General features: G+C 37.2%; 1 protein-coding gene across 11 annotated transcripts in view; it reads left to right on the forward strand.

The window, feature by feature from the left end:
- LOC150083758 (uncharacterized) overlaps positions 1–21781 on the forward strand; it is a 999111-nt gene that overhangs the window by 475061 nt on the left and 502269 nt on the right. For all 11 annotated transcript variants that reach the window (XM_090377461.1, XM_090377460.1, XM_090377466.1 and 8 more), the window contains 2 exons: positions 11404–11448; positions 17214–17249. In XM_090377461.1, coding sequence (XP_090233587.1) covers positions 11404–11448; positions 17214–17249 — 81 coding nt within the window. The remainder of the gene's footprint in view (positions 1–11403; positions 11449–17213; positions 17250–21781) is intronic.

Below are 21781 nucleotides of genomic sequence, written 5' to 3' on the forward strand. Positions count from 1 at the left end.
TTTTTTTTTTTTTTTTTTTATGGCTGATGCTACCTAATCTCATACTTGCTTTCTTGCATCACATGCCTCCATTACTATTACTACCACCACTACTGCTACCAGTATACATTACCTTGCTTTTCTCAATGTAAACTTCAATTACCACTTCTCTACCGAGCCTAATTTTTATAGATCTTGTTGCAGCAGCTTTTGCTGATTACTGTCATTAAACACCTTGTACCATTTGTAAATTTTGACAAGTCTGAGATAACTTGATCAGTATCATTAATAAATGTTGAAAATAACAATGTGCTCTGTAATGAAACTTGTGGACTTCATTAATAATATTAGTCAAAGAAGAGTAGCACCCATGGATAATCATTCTGTATCTTCTCCATTGAACCGTCACTTTCTTTCTGTAGCAATAACTTGCCCTTTATGCCACACTGCTATAATTTGTACAGTAGTCTTTTGTGAGGAACAATATCAAAAGCTTCTTTAAAATATAAGAATATGATGTCAAAATTATTTTTTGCATGCAATTCTTTCATTACTGCATTATTGTATCCAATCAGATTGCTCAACTAGATTTTGCTTTAACAAATCCATTCTGTGATTGCTGTTTAACTGCATTCGGTGTAAGGGGACCTGCATTAGTTCTTCAATATCTGACTCCATTATTTTCCTTGGAACCTAATGGCAAACTTCACCATATCTATTCTGAAACCATTCTTCCTCAACTTGAATTTATGCCCCCTCGTGTAATCTCAGCGAGTGGAAGAATACCATTAACATTCAGCTTACTCAATCCATTCAAGGCTTTAAACACCTCAGTCAGATCACTCCGCAGGCGCTTAGTTTCAAGATACTAAAATTTGCAGAACTGATGCCTTTCTAGGTAAGAGCACCCTTTTGCTCCCTTCACCAATCTGGTTGACTTTCTCTGAACCCATTCCAGCAGATCTACATCACTTTCTAAAGTGAGGCCTCCACACATTTATCCTGAGTGGACAGAAATAATGGGAAACCTACCTAGTAACTGATAGGCCCAACTTTCCCCCAGATAAGGGCAGTAACACGGCAAGGCATTGAGTCCACTTATTCACGAAAGCATTCTACAGGTATTTCCATCCATGCTTGCTGCACCGCTCTCCATAATTCTGTCACATTTTTGGGTAGAAGATCCAAAGCTCGAACAGTCTTTTCCACAGCATCCCAAAGGTGCTCCACAGGATTCATGTTCGATGAACGAGGATGTCATTCCATGCTGGTCATATTTACAGAATGTTCTTCAAACCATGTTCTAGTCACCATGGCTCTGTGCGGGGGAGTGCAATGGACACATAACCTGGACCATTCAAAGATGTATCTAGACATACCAGAGGACCCAACTTATACCAGTTGAACAGCCGACCGGGCTGGCCGAGTGGGTAAAGTACCTGCCCGGCAACCCAAAGGTCGCGGGTTCGATTCCCGCCTCGGGCTTGGATCAAAGTACTGCAAAAACCTTGGGAGGTGCAATATGGCCACAGAAGCCGATGCGCCAACAACTACCAAATCAAAAAAAAAAAAAAAAAAAAAAAAAAAATTATACCAGTTGAACACACCCTAGACAATTACCGACCTTCCACCTGTCTAAGCAGTTCCTTGTTGACATGACGGGTGCATAGCTTCGTGCGGTTTCCACCAGATATGCATCCTCGCTCAAAATAATTAGAATTGGGAGTCATTGGACGAGGAGATCCATTTCCAATCATCCAAGATCCAGTGCCGATGTTCTTTTGCCCAGTTGACTCATAGAGTCCTGTGTCGTGGTGTTAGCAATGGGACTCTAGTGGGTCGGCAGCTCCCATAATCTATTGTGGCTAATGATCACCTGATGGTCTTGGTGGAGACATTTCAGAGAATTTCATGTCTGACTGCACGATTATCCTCTGGTCATTTTCATTCTCCATTACCTTGAGTTTAGTACCACACATTTGATAAGTTACTGTCACACATTTGATGGGTTACTGCTATCCTTGCTCTTGTATGACTAAAATTGAGGGGCCCATCGAACTCTCAGCTGCCTACATCAACACCAGAGCTTGCACTTGAACATCAGGCAACGCAGTGGCAATCCCCAAGGCAGAATGCCCTGGTCCCACAGGAACTAGTTGTCGGTGACTCTGTTGTCAGGGAAATGGGGCAAAAAGGATAGGTGGAACAGAACCAGTGTATGTCTGCCAGGGGCAAAAGTTCATGACATTGTAGAGTAGATATCATCTTTTAAGGGGATAAAAGGTGATACTGTTGTACATGTTGGCACCAATGATATTAAGAGTAGGAGAACAATGGAATTACTTAACAAGTAGTGGTCACTGTTGAAAAAAAGCCACGAGTTAGGGTTGAATTTAAAGGTGACTGCAATTCTGCCCAGACACGATAGGAGGAAGTATATGATGAGAGCCTTGTCAATCAATTCAGCGCTGGAGAGATTGTGTAAGGCTCGTGGTGTAGAATTTTTCTCAGCATGGCCTGTGCTTGATAACAGAAGAGATATTGCTTCTATAGGGACAGGATACACTTAAATATAAAGGGTGCAAGAATATTTGCTAATGCTATTGAGGCAGTGTTAGGTGGGTCGGAAAACTGCTAGCTTGGGAGGATACATGGATTAATGGATTAACAGTAGCTGCTGGCATAGGTGAAAGTGATTCTTGCACTGCTTCTATTGGAATGAGCAGCAGCTTGGAAAACAAGGAGCCAGGGATTTCAGAGATTGCTGGGAGTCATTGTGGAACAAGTAAATACATGGGTTGGGTTAAGAGTGTAGCTAAGAATAGAAACAGGTGCATGTATACTTGCATGAACACCAATGATTGGAGTTTGGTTAATAAATTTGATGAATTTGAGGTGTTGGTGAAAACATCAAAGGCAGATATTGTTGGGATATCAGAAAGATGGTGTCACGCAGATATAAGGAATGCAGAATTGGAATTTGAAGAGTAGATTGTGTATAGGAAGGGAGGAGGAGTTATGCTGTTAGTTAAGAAACACAAAATCTAAAGAAGTGCATCCAATTGATGTTGGTGCACAATGTAATGTTGAATCTGTTTGGTGTGACATAAGCACTGGGAAAGGAAAAATGAGAGTAGGTGTGTGTTTTAGGCCTAATGAATCTGATGAATCATTAGGTTCTGATTGTGGGGGATTTTAATTTCCCAGATATTGACTGGAACTTGTGGGTTTGCACACTAGCAAGGCTTTTCTGGATTTATTGGATGATTGTTTCTACAGAAGCAGCAGCATATTCGGGAGGCAACCAGAGGGAGTAATATTCTTGATCTGATTATCAGTAGTGATTCTTCATGCATTAAGAATCTGCAGATAAAGAAACCTCTAGGTGGCAGTGTTCACAATATACTGATGTGGGAATTACTCAAAGAGGTAACTACCATCACTGGTAAAGGGAAGGGTTTTTGCTTTTGTAAAGGTGACAATGGAGGTCTGAGACAGTTTTTAAAGTCTATACTGTTGGACCAACTGATGATGTTACCAACAGAAAATTCTAAGTGGAAAGCATTCAAAGGATTAATCTTGGAAGCTACTAGGCTTTTCATACCAACTAAGAAATATTGTTCAAGGTTTAGGCCTAACTGGATGTCAGATGAATTAACGAGACATGTGGCAGAGAAGATAAACAAAAAAAAGCAGCTGGGGTGGATGAGATCTATGAAGTTATATTACAGGAGGCAGCAAAGGAAGTAAGTAAACGCTTAGCCTTAATTATGAGAGCTTACTTGGACTCTCTCATAAGAGCAAAATGCTGCTATTGATAAAGGAATAGTTGAGTGGGAGAAGACAGAGAGCGGTAATCAATGGACACTACTCTTTGTGGACTAATATTATTTATGGCTTCCCTGACGGTTCAGTGTTGGATCCATTGTTGTTTTCTGTATTTATTAATGATATTGCTGAAGGTATATCAGGAATAATGTCTAAGTTTGCAGACGATACAAAGGTTAGGTTGGTAATGACATTAATGAGAGCACGCTAGTTCAACGGGACCTAGAAATGTTTAGCAGATGTGCTGATAAGTGGCAACTGAAGTTTAACATTGACATTACAGTACTGCTTATGGGTAGCAATAACTCCAGAGTAACATATAAACTGTGTGGTATTACACTCAGGGTAGTAGAGAATGAAAAGGACCTGGGGCTAATTGTGCAGTCAGATATGAAGTTTTCTGAGCAGTGCGGACAGTCTGCAAGAGTAGCTGATATCTTGTCAATAATATACAGGAATTTTTCTAGCAGGGATAAGGAAGAGATTATTCCGTTGCATAAGGCAATGGTCAGGCCACACCTTGAGTACTGTATACAGGTCTGGAGGCCTAATTTTAGGAAGGATGTAGAGCTGCTGGAACGAGTACAGACAAGGGCAACAAGATTTGGGAGTGGAACAAAGGGTTGCTCTTATCAAGAAAGGCTTAAGATTTGAAAATTACAGCGTCTGGTGACTACGCACCTTTGAGGTGATCTGATTGAGTTGTATAAGGCCTTGAATGGTATGAGCAATATCAATGCTGATTGGATTCTTCCTCTTGCCCAGATTAATCTCCTGAGGGGACATAAATTCAAATTGAGGAAAGACAGTTGTAGAATAGATGTGTGGAAATTTGCCTCTAGCAGCTTGATTGCTGGAACAAACTTCCATCTGTCATAGAAATTGACAGCTTAAATAAATTCAAGGCAGAACTAGACAAACATTTGGAGTGAATGGATGGGTGAAATGGCAAGGCTTTTTTTTTTTTTTTTTTTTTTTTTTTTGGCTGATGCTGTATAAGCTTGCTTTCTTCATTAATACACCTTTACCAATGCTAATTTATCAATGTTAAGCTTCAACTACCATTTCTTAACCCATTGACCCAATTTTTCCGGATCTTAGCATTTGATGCAAGAAAGCAAGCTTATGCAGCATCAGCCAAAAAAAAAAAAAAAAAACACTTCCACTTCACCCCTCTGTTCGTTCGAAATACCTGTCCAGCTGAGCCTTAAACTTATTTAGGCTATCAACGTCCACAACAAGGGATGGAAGTCTGTTCCACCAACCAACCACCCGCTGGCTAAAGGCAAATTTCCGAATGTCTAGCCTACATCTGTCTTTCCTCAATTTGAATTTATGCCCTCTCAGGTGCTTATTCTGAGCAAGGGGAAGAATCCCATCAGCATTGAGCATGCTCAAACAATTCAAGGCTTTATACACCTCTATCAGATCACGTCGCTGGTGCCTAGTCTCCAGACACTGTAATTTGCAAAACTTAAGCCTTTCTTCGTAAGAGCATCCCTTTGTTCCATTCACTAATCTTGTTGCCCTTCTCTGTATTCATTCCAGCAGCTCTACATCCTTCTTGAAATGAGGCCTCCAGACCTGTATACAGTACTCTAGGTGTGGCCTGAAGATTGCCTTATACTAGGGAATAATCACCTCCTTATCCTTGCTAGAAAAATTCCTATATATCATTGACAATACACCATGAGCTACTCTTGCAGCCCATCTGCACTGCTCTGAGAACTTCATATCTGCCTGCACAACCACCCCCAGATCCCTTTCATTCTCTACCACTGTCAGTGTAGTACCACAGAGTTTATATACTCTGGGGTTGCTGTTTCCCATATGTAGTACTTTACATTTGTCAATGTTAAACTTCATTTGCCACCTCTCAGCCCATCTGCTCAACCTTTCCAGATCCTGTTGCAGCAGCATCGTGTCAGTAGTGTACTTGACAACCCTGCCAACCTTCGTATCGTCTGCAAACTTGAACATTAAGCCCGATATACCATCATCAATATCATTTATGACTACGAAAAACAATAATGGACCCAACACTGAGCCCTGAGGGACTCCACTAATAACATCAGTCCACGATGAGCAGTGTCCATTGATTACCACTCTCTGTCTTCTCCCCCTCAACCACCCCTTTATCCATAGCAGCAATTTGCCTCCAATGCCACACTGCTCCAATTTGTGCAGCAGTCTTCCATGTGCAACAGTGTCAAAAGCCTTTCTAAGATCCAAGTATATAATATCAAAGTTATTCCCTACATCCAGTTCTTTTGTGAATGCATCATAGTATCCAATCAAATTGGTCAGGCAAGACTTTCCCTTAACAAAACCATGCTGTGTCCGAGCTATAACTGAAGTCTTGTCTAGATGATCCTGCAGTGCTTCTTTAACCAGTGCCTCCATTAATTTTCCTGGAATAGAAGTTAAACTCACAGGTCTATAATTACTTGTGTCAGCGTTTGATTCTCCTTTGTTAATTGTGGTCACATTTGCACTTCTCTAGTCTGTGGGTACCTCCCCTGAGTCCAAGGAAGCTCTCATAATTATGGCTAAGAGTTTGCTTTTTTTTTTTTTTTTTTTTTTTATGTGAACCCCAAACACGAGAGGTATTAGAACCTATAGTACTTTGTACCGTGCTTGGGTTGGAGGTTGAGAAGACGAAAGAAGACATTTGTTGATATTGGACTTGAAATTCTGTAGATTGTAATTTTCAGGAAATACGTATGAAGGAAAGTTGTTCCAGAAAACGGCAGTTGAATGAATAAATTAGTATTAGTATTAGTATTAGTAACGGCCGCATGGTGCAAGAAAGCCTATGGCTTATGCTGCACCAGCCAAAAAAAAAAAAAATAAAAATAAAAATAAAAAATAATAAAAAAAAATATAAATCCGAACAAAACAATGATAAAAACAAAAAAAAAAAAAATAAATAAATAATAATAATTAATAAAATAAAAAATAAATAAAAAGGAAATTAAACCTATGTGCTTCCCTTACCCGAAAGTACTATCCAGATGACCTTTGAATTTCCCCAAACTGTCGGCCTCTACCACCCATGAAGGCAACTTATTCCAGTAATTTATAACTCGCTGGCTAAAATAGAACTTCCTGCAATCCAATCTAAACATTTCCCCCCGTAACTTGAATTTATGTCCCCTAGTTCTAGCATCATTTGTAATCTTGAAAATTTTGTCCTCTTTCATTTTACTGATGCCTCTCAGAGCCTTAAACACCTCAATCAAATCTCCTCTAAGGTGTCTAGTTTCCAAACTCTGCAACCCACATATTCGAAGTCTTTCTTCATAAGGACGCCCTTTTGCCGATCTCACCAGGCGAGTTACCCTTCTTTGCACCCTTTCAAGAAGCTCGATGTCTTTCTTCAGGTGCGGTCTCCATACTTGAACACAGTATTCCAAGTGTGGTCTAACATAAGCCTTATATAATGGGATTATCACGTCCCTATCTCTACTTGCAAAAGTTCGATAGATCATTGATAGGACACCATGGGCCTTCCTTGCAACCTGTTTACAATGCTCAGAGAATTTCATGTCTGACCGTATCGTAACACCCAAGTCCCTTTCCTCCAGTACTGGCTTTAGTTGAACTCCACCAAGTGAATAAGTTATTTTGGGATTACTGTTTCCCAGGTGTAATACCTTACACTTTGTTGGATTAAAGCACAGCTGCCATTTTTCTGACCATTCCTGAAGTCTATCTAGGTCTCTCTGAAGAAGCTCAGCTTGATAGTGATCATTAACTACTCTACCAATTTTAACATCATCTGCAAATTTAGACATCACGCCCTCTATCCCTTCATCAATGTCGTTTATGAAAATTAAAAACAACAGTGGTCCTAATACTGATCCTTGGGGAACCCCACTTCTTACATCAACCCAATCTGAGGAATAGCCATTTATCACAACCCTCTGCCTCCTGCCCTGAAGCCATCCTTCTATCCATCTAAGGATTTTCCCAGTGATTCCAACCTGTTCCAGCTTATAAAGCAACCGCTCATGTGGGACTGAGTCAAAAGCTTTGCTGAAATCTAAATAAACAATGTCGAAATTATTCCCTAAATCCAGCTCGTGAGTGACCCTTTCGAAATAGCGAACCAGATTTGTTAAACATGATTTTCCCTTTACGAAACCATGCTGAGTATCCTTGAGAATTTCAATTCGATCCAAATGATCCTGAATTCCACCCTTGATCATTGCCTCCATGATTTTCCCTACTACTGAAGTCAGACTGACAGGTCGATAATTTCCAACTTCACTTTTAGAGCCACCCTTATGTATGGGAGATACATTTGCACTTTTCCAATCCAAGGGAATCTCCCCAGAGTCTAATGATGCTCGCATAATTAGCCTCAATGGTTCAATGCACTCGCTTGCCGCCTCTCTTAAGATTATAGGGTATATTCCATCAACTCCAGGAGCCTTACTGGTCTGTAGGCTCGAAAGTTTTTTCATTAAATAATCTTGCGAAATTTCAATATCATTAATTACATATTTTTTAACTTCGCACCCACAATTTCCCTTTGCCACAAAAGGCTTTTCATTTGTAAATATCGATGCAAAATAACTGTTGAGTTCATCTGCAACGGCAGCTGGTGTATTTATTACTATCCCCTTTCCCTTACATAAAGGTCCGATCTGGTTTGTCCTGCTCTTCTTGGCATTTATATATGTGAAGAATTCTTTATCCCCCCTCTTTGCTCTGTTTGCTAGTGATTTCTCATAAACTGCCTTTGCCTGTCGAACCTTTTCTGTGGCTCTATTACACATCACCTTGTAGCTGTTATAGGCTTCAGTACTTTTTATTGCTCTGTAACTTTTCCATGCCACCTTTTTCTGCTCAAGTAATGTGGCAACTTCACTATTCATCCAACTTGGAACCCTTCTCGTGGAGTATTTTTTTAATGGTATATACGCATTCAAGGCATCTGTGATTAATGTTTTAAAAGCGTACCACAGTTCAATTGTATTCATTCTCTGCGCGATATCTACCCAGTTAATAGAGGCCATGTAGTACCTTAAGGCATCGTAATTTCCTTTTCTGAAATTAAAACCCATTCCTTTGCCTTTTACTTCTGCTTCCTCTCTCGTCATCATCCACCGTAGAACTCCGTGATCACTTCCTGCTACTGGTTCCTTTACTGTCAGCCCTGTTATGTCATCTGATTCATGGGTGATGATGAGGTCTAGGATATTCTTTTCTCTAGTACTTTCCCTGACATGTTGATACAAATAACAGTCATCTAGTTGATTTAAAAATTTTGTTCCCCATGTCGAGTTTCCTTCCCATTTACTCCAATCAATTAGAGGCAGATTGAAATCACCCATAATAAGGCATTGACGCTTACTTGCCCATTCCATTTGCATGTAGAGGCTTTTGTCATAATCTTCACAATCACCTGGTCTGTAGATTACTCCTACTCGCATTATACCTTTGTTTCCAACTATCTCACACCATACAGACTCTGTACTAGCATGTGAAACGTCTGAATCCGGGAAAGCTATCGTCGCACTCAGGCTGCTTCTGATAAGAAGCATTACCCCACCACCCCTTCTATCTAACCTATCCTTCCTAAATACATTATACAAGCCGTACTGAAACTCATCATCGCCAATTTCCGGGTGGCACCACGTCTCTGTAAGCCCTATTATGTCCGCGTTACTTGTTTTAACCAGCAGTTCGAATTCGCTCATTTTATTGACGACACTTCTAACGTTACTGTATAAACAATTAAGATTTACTGTTCTTGTATATTTAACAACCCTAACACAACCCTTGAAGTTTTTTAGGCTCTCTTCCCTGGCATTAGCTACCCGCCCACGTGAAACGTTTGTTGAAATGAGGAAGATGAAAAGTTGGTTCTGTGGGTTTGAAGTTGGACAGTAAATGGATGTTGGCTGGTGGCAGCACATGTTCGGACTGTTTTGAAAGAGAGAGCGGGAATTATAGAAGCCAATTCAGAAGAACAGTGCCCATGGAAGTATCTGTAGAAGAGGCATGCAGCAGAAACAGTGCATCTATGAGAAAGCGAGTGGAGAGACTCTGTTAGAGATGAATCATTAATTAACCTAACTGCCCTCTTTTGAATGGAATCAAGAAGCCTGAGAGAGGTTTTGGGGGCACCACCCCAGATGTGAGAACAATATTCCATGGCAGGGCGGATTTGCGATTTATACAGAGTGAGCAGCTGTTTGGAAGAAAAGTAACGCCGAGAACGAAAGAGAAAACGATGTTTTTTAGATGCAGAGGAAGCAAAATTTGTAATGTGCTTGTGCCAAGAGAGATTAGAAGTCAGGGTAATCCCCAAAAGAGATATATCATTTTGCCTAGAAATTGGAGTGTCACTAAAGATAAGCATAGGAGTAGAAGAATCCTTTTTGCGAGATATAAGACAAGACTGAGTTTTAGAAGGGTTGAAATCAACCAAGTTGTCTTTGCCCCACTGGAGAATTACCTGAAGATTGGCATTTAAGGAATTGGCAACAGATTTTCGAGAACTTGAAGCTGATTGAGCAGGACAAGGTTTCTCAAAATGGAAAGTTGAATGCAATGTGCTATCATCGGCAAAACTATGGATAGCATTTCCAGTCAATGGAAGAAGGTCATTCATATACAAGAGGAAAGGAGTGGAGGAAAGAACTGAACCTTGGGGGACACCGGCATTAGTGGAGAAGTTAGAAGACAAAGAGCCATCTACCATCACCTTCAGTGAGCGATCAGAGAGAAAACTGGATAACCAATTACTAAAAACAGTTGGCAAACCATAAGATGGAAGCTTGTTTAGAAGACCTTTATGCCAAACACGATCAAAAGCCTTTGAGATGTCAAGAGCAACTACTTGTGTCTCGCCGAACCTTTCCATTGAATTAGTCCATAAATGGGTAACATTTATGGAATTTAACAGAAGTTAAACTCACAGGTCTATAATTACTTGTGTCAGCCTTCGATCCTCCTTTGTGAATTATGTTGTCGTAAGAGCTGGTGAAAAGTCAGAATTGAAGACAAGTGAAGAAGAGGGAAATAACAAGACCATATTAAACTGAGTTTAGACAAATTAAAGTGAAATCTGTTAGAAAAGTGAGAGACAGGAATTTTAATTGAAATGGCAAATATTAATTTCTTCTAAGAGGCTGAACCAAAATTTTACAGAAAATATTTTTTTTTGAAAAAAAAAAAAAAAAAATCTAATCAAATGACTAAACAAAATGACTTGCCATCAACAACAAATAAAAATAAATTGTTGCACCAACAAACCAATATTCAATTTACAATAGAAAATTCAAAATTTTCCCCCCTATTTCTTTCTTCAAGGTTACAAAATAAAATAAAATTTTTATTCATTGTTAGTTTTATCAGATTCTACCTTTTATTCCACAGGGAACAATAAATGAAAATTCAAAATCTAAGTGATTTTCCCAGAACGAATTCATATTTTTAAAAATGTTTCAGTCCATTGACAATATATACTTAGTATATCATATAATAATGTATTTTGTACATTAATTTCTGAATGAAGTATATTGTAGTTAAGTAATTTATATATAATTCTTAATTTTTTTTTCTATGTCTTGATTGATGTAGGGTCCTCCAGGAGAAACTGGGCCACCAGGACCTGCTGGACCTGTGGTAAGCATATCCTGTACTTTTTATTTTACATAGTATTTATATCACAGTTATTAATTTTATATATTTATATTTGTCAAGAAAAGATTCTCCAATTCAGAATGTTTGTGTTTTGTTGATGTTTTACTGTGGAGTTGGGTGTCAACACATAAAACAGAGTTTATTTTTCAAGCAAAAACATATTCAGCATTTCTTAATTCTTTAGAGATTCCTCCCTCCCCCTCCAACATTAGCCATGATTTCATCTTTTGATTCTGCAGTAATATATGGTTTATTCCCATAGGCACTTCTGTCAGGAATCCTCATAGAAAAATTGGAGGGATTCCAATCCAGCTAGACAGGATTTAATGGGCTAAGTGCCCATTAAATCCTGTCTTCCAGATTAGAGATGACAATATCAATAAAATATTCCTTTGGGAAATGAAGAAACACATTTGGTATATATGGTCTTGCCTCATTTTGTGTGAAAAATGTTCCTTTCATTTCCATTTGCACATCTTGTGGAGTTGAAACAAAGTGGTCTTGAAGTTTCAAGCGACATTCCCCAGTCATCCTGGAAGACTGGGCTAATGATTCTAGTTGATAAAAGTATGCATTACCATGTATTTTTCAGAATGCAAAGGCCTACCTCATTACCTACCTTATAAGAACCCCCATGACTTCATGGGGATTCTTATAAGCTGTATATCATAGAGTGGATGGTGCACTATAGTCACTGTGACTTGTGTACTGTTTCATAGCGTGTGTGTGTGTGTGTAGAAATACACTTTAATCAGTGAACCATATACACTGATGAGTCAAAACATTATGACCAGCGAGTCATTATGCAAATCGAAGCAACTGCAGGTGAACTACGGCGCATGTGCGGGTTGGGAAATGGTATAAAAAATACCTGATACTGAGCTCCGTTAATCATTGCTACTCTTGTTCTTCAGATGGAAAAGGCAGCAGACTTAAGCGAGTTTGACAAAGCCCAAATTGTAATGGCCAGACGACTGGGTCAGAGCATAACCTCTGAGTCACTCCCTATGCCACTGGCCTTCTGTTTTTCAATTGTCTTCCCACGGTTCAGAGGCTATGATTTCATCCTTGATCAGGTAATGCTCAACTGGAGCTTCTGCATTTTACTTCAGTCCAAGCAGCCAGGTCGTTTCCTCCAAGGCTGCCACCAAGTATGTTACAAGCAACCTTTTCTTCTTGTTCTGAAAATGCTGCTAATTCAAGCTTATGTTTAGTGATCTTATCTTTTCCAACATTTTTTTCCCAGCAGGTTTCAATTGCTGTTGAGTGTACTTTCTCTCACGCTAATTCAATATTGTATGCTCTCTTTCAGTGTTAATGTTTTCAGGAATGCAGAACTTGAATTTCTGAGTTCACAACACCAGCAAGTGGCTCACCACAATTGTAGGCCTTGAAGGCTCAAATAATGCCCTGATTCATGGGCTGAATTAGTGCTGTTGTGTTCCTTGGCAGACATATGATTCTGACCTTGCTCAGTTTGTCCAAAGTTCGGTACCAAAGGAGGCTGTGCTCAACACGGACAGTGACTTTTTATAGCTTTCATAGCTTGTGGCTTTTTCCTTGAACTTTATTTTGCCCTCTGTGGTATTTTATTTGATAATTGAATGTATATACTGAAATGCATATGGGATTCATTACCTACCTTGTTATTAGAAGCTTTGCAGTAGTGAGAGGCGCCTCCGTAGCCAGGTGGGAAGGAGCAGCAGTGCGTGGCATACGTTTCTTGATTAGACCGGGGTTCTAGCCCGTCACCACCAAATATGGAGGATGCGGAAAGGTCATTCAGGGAATGACCACTGCATATCCCGGAGCAATATGGCCTTAGTTGCTAATGCTCCTAAAAACCAAATAACAACAACAACAACAACAACAGTAGTGAGAACATGCCTGATAGTCTCTGTCCTGTTGAAAGGCAATACAGATTGTAAAACACACTCTCTTTTATGAAACCTGGTAAATGTTATTAAATTCATTTTATTGTAGTTTCCCAAGCATTTCTGATGGAAAGGTTTTGCTATCTCTAAATTTCTTTAAAATAAAACAACAATTTAAAATTGTTATTTGATACTTGGATGACTTATCTGGGACAAGTTATCTGGCTTATCTGGGACAAGTCATTAGCTGTAATAATGACAAATAGAAGTTAAGAGAAGAATAAATTTTGAATGGATAGCATTCAGGAAATATAGTTCTATACTGAGGAGCAATATCCCAATTTGTCTGAAAAGTACAATAATGAAATGAATAATGAACTCTCCACCATGACTTATGGAAGTGAAACTTGGGCACTCACCAAAAGAATGGAAGAGAAGCTGAAAACTACACAGCAAAGAATGGAACAAATTATATTAGGAATCAGACTGTTAGATAATTAGAGAAACACATGGATTAGGCAGCAAACTCAAGTAAAGGACATTCTTATCAAAACTAAAGAACTAAAATGGTCTTGGGCAGGACACATAACTTGAAGACATGAAGTCAGATGGACTAAGAAAATAACAGAATCTTACCCAAGAGGAGCTAGAAGAAAACCTGGAAGACAACAACGGAGATGGACAGATGAAATTCACGAGTTTGTGGGTAGTAAATGGATGGCCATTGCACAAAAGAGAAGGAACTCGAAAGTTGCTGGAGAGGCCTTCATCCTGCAGTGGATTGAAAGTGGTTGATGATAATGATTTGGATATGTTCTATCTTATTGAATAATTATCCATTTTAAATCCCATTCCTTCGACATTAAAAAAAAAGCAAATAAACTTTTGGTTAATATTATCCTTGCAGCATTGTTATTAATAATAATTGTTTTTCATTTAAAGTAATAATTGAACCAAATCAAAGTAATAATTTTTTTTGTACACAGTGAGGAAATCTGCATTTGTCACTAATTGTGTTCTTCATATTGTGTTCTTGAGTTTGCTCATATTGCATTGATTCAGTAGTCACTGATTTAGGCTGTTCCCTAAGAATAGCCTAATTTGGCAATCTGAAAATTAGAATACACCAGCAAGCTTAAACTGATTAAAAAACAAACAAACAAACAAACAAAAAAAAAACAAAAAAAAAAAAAACACTGGTTTGTATCAAACTGCTGTTAAGATACAAACCTGAATTAAACCAAAATTTTTGCCTTATTAATAGATACAGCTCATACAGCTCTGCAGTGCTGTCCTCAACTATAGTTTATATTGATAAAACAATGCATTTAACTTTACCATAGTTAGCGCATTAAGGTCTTGTTGCCCTGGTGCCATACAGCCCATGAACAAACAACCCCTCTTTGTCTACTTGAAGTGTTTATTTGGAGTTTTCATAAATTATGAATTTCCTCATAGTTTTAAATGCAACAGTTCAGTCTGGCTCTAATCATATCAGCTTAGAGGTTTCTGGTGTTATTAGTATTAGTTATGGAAAATTGATGCAAGGAAGCAAAATTATATATCAGAAAAAAAAAAAAAAAAATTCCTTCATTCCGTATAGTTAGAGAAAGATGCTATGTGGTTGTTTTGCATTAAGGTTATTAGTATATTAATTCCACACTTATACCATGTGAAATTAATAATATAGTTTATTAGGTTATTTGCCTAAGTTACTATACATTAAGGTGACGTTTAAGGTTTCTTACCGATACCCAGCATGGTCAGATGATGGATATCGGTAAGATTTCCAAATGGCACCTTAATGTATAGAAATTTATGCAAACCGTATAAAAAGCTGAATGGTATTAATATAATAATAACCTTAATGGAAAACAACCACGTAGCATCCTTCCCTAATATGATCTGAAACATCACCTTAATATATAGTAATTTAGGCAAACAGCCTAAATTACTGAACATTAAGCCTACTAAACTATATTATTAATTTCATGTGGTATCACAGTAGTATTAATATAATAATAACCTTAAACCCTTCATTAGGGGTGACAAAAGGAATTGCAGACCTGTTAGTTTAACTTCTGTTCCATTGAAATTAATAATTAAAGAAGCACTGCAGGATCATCTAGAAAAGACCTCAGGTTTGTTAATGGGAAGTCTTGTCTGACCACTTTGTGGGGGGGGGGATACAAGGACTAGCTTGGGGTTGGTTGGATTGCTTGGATACTATTGGATACTACACTTTGATTGGATACTATTATGTGGTCACAAAGGAACTGGATGCTAAGAATAATTTTGATTTCGTATATTTGGATCTTAGAAAGGCTTTTGAATCACACATGAGGAGTTATTCAATGAGGAGAATGCCAGAAGTTTATCAAACTCTAAGGGGAGCTAAGTGATTTTGTAATATCTGAGAGCAAAGTGGAGGAGAAATTGTTGAAGTTAAACCTAAGGAAGGCATCTTGGGGGTGGATGGATTCTATCCAGTTATATTAAAGGAGGCAGCAAAGGAAGTAAGCAAACCCTTAGCCATAATTATGAGAGCTTCCTTGGACTCAGGGGAGGTGTGCCTTCCCATGGACTGGAGGTGTGCAAAAATATCACAAATTCACCAAGGGGGTTCAAAAGGTGTCACATGTAACTATAGACCTGTTAGTTTAACTTGTGTTCGAGGGAAAATAATGGAGTCACTGGTTAAAGAAGCATTGCAGGATCATCTAGACAAGACTCCAGTTATAGTTAAGACACAGCATGGATTTCTTAAATGGAGGTCTTGTCTGACCAATTTGATTGGATACTATGCTATGGTTACAAAGGAACTGAGTGTCAAAAATAATTTTGATACCATATACTTGGATTTCAGGAAAGCTTTTGATACTGTTGCACATGGAAGACTGCTGTACAAATTGGAGAGGTATGGCATTAAGGGTAAGTTGCGTATCATCTGCAGACTTGGACATTGAACCTAATATACCTTCATCAATATCATTGATGAATACACAAAACAGCAATGGGCCCAGCACCGAACCTTGGGGAACTCCACTAATAACAATTGTCCAAGAAGAGCAGTGTTCATTGTTTACCATTCTTTGTCGTCTCCCACTCAACCATCCTTTTATCCATTGTAGCAACTTACCCCTAATCCCATACCTCTCCAATTTGTACAGCAGTCTTCCCTGGGACACTATGTAAAGGCACATCAGGCATCTGCATACACGAATCACCTCCATACCTGCATTGCTAGCCGCATTACACACAGTTTGGTTGGCCCTATCTCCGGAACGCTTCCGAAATCTTGTTGAATCAATGCCATGTCTGATAGCTGCTGAACTGAGGGCAAAAGGAGGACCTATGAAGTATTAGGTAGGTGGTCATAATTCAGTGATCACTCAGTGTAAATAAAATAATATTTTACATATTAGTCTAGAATGAAAAGTTATATCAAGGCTAAATTTTCAATCTATATTCTGTTGGTCCTTGGGAAAATTTCAGGTCCAGTTATGATTTTACAGCCCTCCACCCACCAACACAAAAAGTGGCATCAATGAAAGTATGTTTTTGGATTAATTAACAAGCAAATTTGTAGATTGCTACCAAATTTTCATTATATATTCTGTAGGCTAATGGGATGGTTCTAAGTTCAGTTCCAATTTCATAGCATTCCCACCCAAGTTTCCATACAAAAATATTATTAATAGGAGCTTTGGTCCATTTCAATATTTCAGTGCTTGGAATATTTTAGGAATCTTTGAAACAAATGTTCACATTAATGAGTTGACTTATTTTATAGAAAATCATGAATTATTACTATTTGCACCTGAAATGTAATGTACTGTATACATTAAATAACTTGTTTTCTTATTATTTCAGGGGCCTATGGGGAAAGATGGATTACCAGGACCAAAGGTAAAATGTAGTTTTAATTGCTTTACATTTTATTGATTACATTTATGAATGTTTTGACCAAGTAAAAAAAATCATCAAGAAATATCTGTTAAATTTGTGATCATATGAATGATTATAAAATTAATTGATTGTTGATTGATTGATTATTAAAATAAATCAATCAATCAATCCTACTTTCTCTATTTTACTTTGACTACAGAGGGCTCCTATTGTTCTTCTCTTCTGAGCAACTCCATCGTCGTTGTCATAGTTCTCCCTCTGTTTATATTCTATTCTTTTTAATCATGTTCACATAATTATATCTTCATTTCTTGATTTTATTATATCCTACCCAATTTGATGCTGCTAAATACTACAGGTATTTAATTTTTCTTCTTTTTCATTAGTCTTTCTCCCGATATTTTTTTATATCATATATTTTTTATACATCTAACACTCAAAATATACACTACAAGCCAGCGGTATTAATTTCCATTTCTACTAACACTCTCACAGTCAAGGCCCTCTCTATGAGGTTGGGTACTTACACACCCAGCTTGCCTAGTATCCTTTAAACTCTTTTCCTTCTCTTTACATCTTTCTACTTTCTGCTCTTCTTTCTTCCGTCCGTTGAACTGTTAGTGAAATACGAGGGTGATTCAGACATTCTCACTTTTCTTATTCTCACTATCTTCGCCTCTATATTTTTAATATCTTTTCCCTCCCTTACATTTGCATTACTTCCTTTTTCTAAACTGCTGCCTTGTTACTTTTTTGTACATACTTTTAACTTACATACTTTCCTTTTTTACATACTTTTAACTTACATACTTTCCTTTTAGATAGTATGAATCAGAGCTGTAATACTCAATATGTTCTACGTTGATAATAATATTAGTAAATTAATAAGAGGAGTTTACCTCAATATAGTACGTGGAACACTTCCGTATGATACCCTCCAGAAATTAAAACGGAAAAAAAAAACGGAAAAAACGAAAAAATCGACAGCTTACCGGTACATTAAAGTAAAATATAAATAATTAAATAATTAAAGTAAAATATAAATAATTAAATAATCAATTTAACACAATTCAAAATCAATTCAAAACAATTAAAATTCAAATTAACGCAATTAAAAGAATCTAACGAAAATATTCAAAACGATTTTCCTTCCTGAAGCTGACAATGCTTTTCGACCGACTGTCGTGATCACAGGAATGAAAATTACCGAATCAGGCTAAACCTGCAACTTAAATAGTGATTATATGTCTTTGCGCATGCGCGTAAAGGTCCACGCATCGGAGATCAAATATGGCCGCCGAACATGTGATGTAGTTAGCTGAGGCTAACTACATCACCTTTCGAGACAAGGTGTACAAACAAATTTTTGGATTACCAATGGGTTTGAGCCTGAGTGCCTTAATGTCAGAGATCTATCTCTCAACGATTGAGCAGATACATTTGACACCTTTTCGTCCCCGTATCACATACTATGGGAGGTATTTAGACGATGTTCTAGTTATTACTGATAGTAGTACTATCCAAGACATTTTACATTCGTTTAATAATATTCATTCTAGACTCAAATTTACATTGGAAAGGGAAGATACGGATACTAAGTCATTAAACTTTCTAAATTTCACGCTTACCCGTGACTCGAACAAAATACAATTTAGCATCTATCGAAAACCCACAAACACCGGTATGCTTCTTCATTATAATAGCTACCACCCGTTCACCTACAAAAGATCGATTATCTTTAATCAATTTCTAAATGCCTATAAATATTCAACGACGGATTCTGCTTTGGACTCAGAAATACAAATATTAACTAGCAGATTCTTGAACAGGGGTTATCCCATTAACACAATAAATCGAATTAGGGTACAAGCTAAGGATAGGATAAAAAATACTACACCAATCAACAATAGTAATATCAAAAAATACTTTATTTCTGTCCCATATGTTGAACAGTGGCACAAACAACTTAACAGATTCTTTAAAGATACCGAATTTAAAATTATAGCTAGGCCTATACGGAAGTTACACACTATACTGAACAATCGCTCGGTTCTTTCCAAGTTCGCAACACAAATTAATGATCTAGTATACAACATTTCTTGCGATGATTGCGACTCGTCTTACCAGGGTTCGACGCGGTTTTCTCTTAATATTCGTGTAAATCAACACGAAGCCTCAGTTCGTGCTTCTCGTTCAGCAGCGTCAGAATTAGCCTTTCATGCCATTAACGAAAAACATACTTTTTTATTTAACGAGGCCAAAATACTTAACGTTCAACGTAATTATACGCGACTATTAATTGCAGAAACCGTTGAAATTAAATTACACGAGAATTCTGTTAATGTTCGGCGGCCATATTTGATCTCCGATGCGTGGACCTTTACGCGCATGCGCAAAGACATATAATCACTATTTAAGTTGCAGGTTTAGCCTGATTCGGTAATTTTCATTCCTGTGATCACGACAGTCGGTCGAAAAGCATTGTCAGCTTCAGGAAGGAAAATCGTTTTGAATATTTTCGTTAGATTCTTTTAATTGCGTTAATTTGAATTTTAATTGTTTTGAATTGATTTTGAATTGTGTTAAATTGATTATTTAATTATTTATATTTTACTTTAATTATTTAATTATTTATATTTTACTTTAATGTACCGGTAAGTTGTCGATTTTTTCGTTTTTTCCGTTTTTTTTTTTCCGTTTTAATTTCTGGAGGGTATCATACGGAAGTGTTCCACGTACTATATTGAGGTAAACTCCTCTTATTAATTTACTAATACTTTCCTTTTTTACATACTTTTAACTTACATACTTTCGACTTAATTTATTAATCTAAACACACTGTGTTGGGGCTTACCTTACTCATGTTTCTGGAGATCATTCAATTTTTTTTTTTTTTTTTTTTATCTATTTTATTTTAATAGTTTCTACATCAACATGGGTTTGCATAGAAACACAGTGTTTGGTACATGATCAGGTGTAGCCCCCCCCCCCCCCATGAAATACCTGATCTATGTACCAATTTTTAATTTTTTTAATTTTAATTTTTAATTTTTAATTTAATTTTTAATAATTAATTTTATTTATCTTTATTACCATTCTCTCACTTTCAGTCATTTCCTTTTCAGCTTTTGTACATATGATTGGCCTGTTAATTCAGCTTTAATTCTACTTGATTTTTTTTTTTTTTTTTTTGTTAGGTTCTTAACATTCTTTCTCTCTTATTTTCTTCATCTAGGCCAGGCATTTTGTGGTTAATAACTTCTCCATCTATATTTTCTTCCATTTCATTTTATATTTGTAATACTTATTTATATACTTGTATCTGTTTTGCTGTTTGGCGCACACAGGTACACATACTGTTCTTTTTCTTGTTCTTTTTCTTTCTCTTTCTTTTTTTCTCCCTTCCTCTTCTTTGTTTTCATATTTTATATATATAGGGTTTTTAAGTGCCATAACTGCTATAGAAAATAAATCTTTACCCTCTCACCCAATTTGAAACAAACTATCAGTTGTGCTTTTTGGATAGTTTATTTCTGTATACTAGGACACACTGGAATTCTTTTGAATGAACTTGCAAATTAGGCAGCAAAACAACCAGCTAACACTGATACAGTTTTCTGATAGGCCACCACCCATAATTCAATTGTAGTATTAAATGATGGATTGAAATATGGCAGAACCAAACAAATAACATGCTGCTACGAATAAAGCATAGGCCGCAAGCATGGAAACCCAACTTCCAGGGAGGTTGAAAGAGAGAGAGAGAGAGAGAGAGAGAGATGACCTTGCTTGAATGTACATTGAATATACCTATCAAATGCATCTCTTTCTGCTTAACAGGGGACAACCCGCCTGCCTGCTCATTCTGCCAACAAAAGAACATTGTCTTAGAATGTATTCATCATTCATTTTTAATCAATCAGAAGTGCAGCTTTTAACTCCATAACAGATTCACATGAATCTATAGAACTGTTAACCACTAGAAGAAGAACAAGAAGAAGAAGAGAATGTAGATGTAACTGAATTTTTTCCATTGGTGAAAAGAATTCACTTGCCCACTTCATTTTAGTAAAATTATATAGCCCCACATAACCATTACATGATTAGCTCAGTGGATAGGATTTTATGATTAGCTCAATTTGATTTATTTTATAACATGCATTATAAAATCAAATATCTTTATCATAAAATAAACTCTAGGAATATCCTTGTATATGCCTGGCTTAATATACATGAACCTATCATAACACGATAACTTATTGTGAACTTGTCATATGAGTTAACTCCTGGAGCTGACTCATAATTATGAGTCCTTCCCTTCTATATATCTTCACTCTTATGCTTATTCTCTAATGTTGCCCAGAAAAACAGATATTTGTTTGTTTGTTTTTTTCCCCTCAGAACTGGCACACTGCATAATTCATGTGTACAAATTCAGAATTTACTTATTAGGATTAATTTTAAAATATTAATTTCTCTGTGTTACCAAAACCTTAGTGACAGTGTATTCACTCTTCTGTATTTTATTGAAA

Source organism: Mastigoproctus giganteus, chromosome 7 (assembly GCF_048544385.1).
Source record: "Mastigoproctus giganteus isolate SK-2022 chromosome 7, ASM4854438v1, whole genome shotgun sequence".
Lineage (NCBI taxonomy): Eukaryota > Metazoa > Arthropoda > Arachnida > Uropygi > Thelyphonidae > Mastigoproctus > Mastigoproctus giganteus.